Genomic DNA, 1,613 nt, shown 5'->3' on the forward strand with positions numbered 1-1,613 from the left:
GACTCTGGAACAATCACTTTGCCACATCCATTTTCTTTTGCATTTAACACTTAGAAATGTGTTGTCCGGAGAGGGGGGCAGATTAATAATCTCAAAAGCAACAAAATAATCTATTTATCAAATTTAATACATACATTTTATAAAGATACACACAGTTTACACTGTTTAATAAATGGTCTGACTATGTTTGTAAAAATGAGAAAATTCACTTTCAGATGCTTTATAAGCTTGCAAAAGCACGTGTCCACTTTGGTCCCTATTGGTTATTGAGTGTAGCTTGATACAGAAAAGATCAAGTTTATTAATTAATAATAATAAAGTAAAAAATACAAAAAATGATGGGGTATGTTTACTGAGCAGATTGATATATACATCTCTGTAGTTGCAAACACCAGGCTCACAAGAATTTAAAGCTTTAAAAAACCAAAAACAAACTGTTACTCACGACAGATCTCTGGAGTTCTCCATGCAATGCAAACATCATGCTCATTGCAAGCCTGAGCGTAAGCTGCAACTGCTGTGCAGAAACATTCACAGTCTCCTCCAGTGTCGCAGGCACATGAGTCTTTTACGCAGTTTTCATAAAATGGAAAAGGGCTAACCTGAACAGTGGTGCAAATTTGATGATGATTTTCTTTTAGAGCATTGTTTTAGATTTGCGTGAATGTGAACAAGTTACAAATTCTCATTACCTTTTTGTGGCATTCTTTAAATGTTTCTCCAATTATGATGCTACACATCAACTTTGCCCACTGATGTCGACCGGGTGTTACTGCGCACGGATCAATGTTCACCTCCGCATCTGGACAAGAGCTAGACACTTTCCAGCTGTTTGCAAACTCAAGTAGATTGCTCACCACCAGCTGACCCTGAGTGGTATAGTCATTCTGTCCATCACCATCGAAATTACCACACAGGCCACACACCTCTCCCTGTGCAAATAAACAAAAGAGTCAATCGAGCAATGTGAGATCTTAATAAATATAATTTAGTGATTTACATTTATCATAATTTCATTAATATATTAGGCTCCTAGGAATTTTCTTTCTTTTTTAGAAATGATTCTGTTAATTTTTTCAATATGAGGTATTGAAAACCACAAGTATGTGGTCAGACAAAAAGGGTACAATAAAATAGTAAAACTTTAATGCAAGAATTTAATGTAACAGTTACTGTGACTCACGCTGTGCGTTGGTTCAAGCAGGATCCGAACAGCTGTTTTACGATCCCACATCACTGCCATCCCAATCTCAGATTCTACAACCACATACAAGCCAACATTCCTTATCTTGTACTCGATCTGAGGTCCATGTCCCAGATCATCCTCTTCAACTCTTCCCCTTGATAGTTTAATTTCATTTCTCTGTAATGAAGGAAAGGAAATTTCTGTTGGTTCAATTGCAATGCTGAAAATATATTTACTTAGATTTACTATTGTTGGCATAAGAAAGCTTTGATATTGTTTATAAGTGATCTTACCCCCAGTTGAATTCTGACTCTTTTAGAGCAGGTGGTGCCCGTAGAGCCACAAGGTACATTTTCAGTGATAACTCCAAAGCTGTTGTGCACCGTTTTATTCCCACAGTTGTTCTGTTTAAAAAAAGAAAAAAAAA

At 36.4% G+C, this 1,613-nt stretch overlaps 2 protein-coding genes across 2 annotated transcripts in view; both read right to left on the bottom strand.

Annotated features, from left to right (window-relative positions):
- LOC102215905 (intestinal mucin-like protein) overlaps positions 1-374 on the bottom strand; it is a 17,043-nt gene extending 16,669 nt beyond the window's left edge. The window contains exon 1 of the mRNA XM_005728234.2: positions 354-374. Coding sequence (XP_005728291.2) covers positions 354-374 — 21 coding nt within the window. The remainder of the gene's footprint in view (positions 1-353) is intronic.
- Positions 375-437: 63 nt separating this feature from the next.
- LOC102192186 (mucin-2-like) overlaps positions 438-1,613 on the bottom strand; it is an 8,680-nt gene continuing 7,504 nt past the window's right edge. Inside the window, exons 18-21 of the mRNA XM_005728235.1 lie at positions 1,480-1,590; positions 1,184-1,363; positions 693-932; positions 438-602 (exon numbers count right to left, since the gene is read on the bottom strand). Of these exons, the coding sequence (XP_005728292.1) occupies positions 438-602; positions 693-932; positions 1,184-1,363; positions 1,480-1,590 (696 nt within the window). The remainder of the gene's footprint in view (positions 603-692; positions 933-1,183; positions 1,364-1,479; positions 1,591-1,613) is intronic.

Source organism: Pundamilia nyererei, unplaced genomic scaffold (assembly GCF_000239375.1).
Source record: "Pundamilia nyererei isolate P.nyererei 1_Seehausen unplaced genomic scaffold, PunNye1.0 scaffold00027, whole genome shotgun sequence".
In the NCBI taxonomy this organism is placed as follows: Eukaryota; Metazoa; Chordata; class Actinopteri; order Cichliformes; family Cichlidae; genus Pundamilia; species Pundamilia nyererei.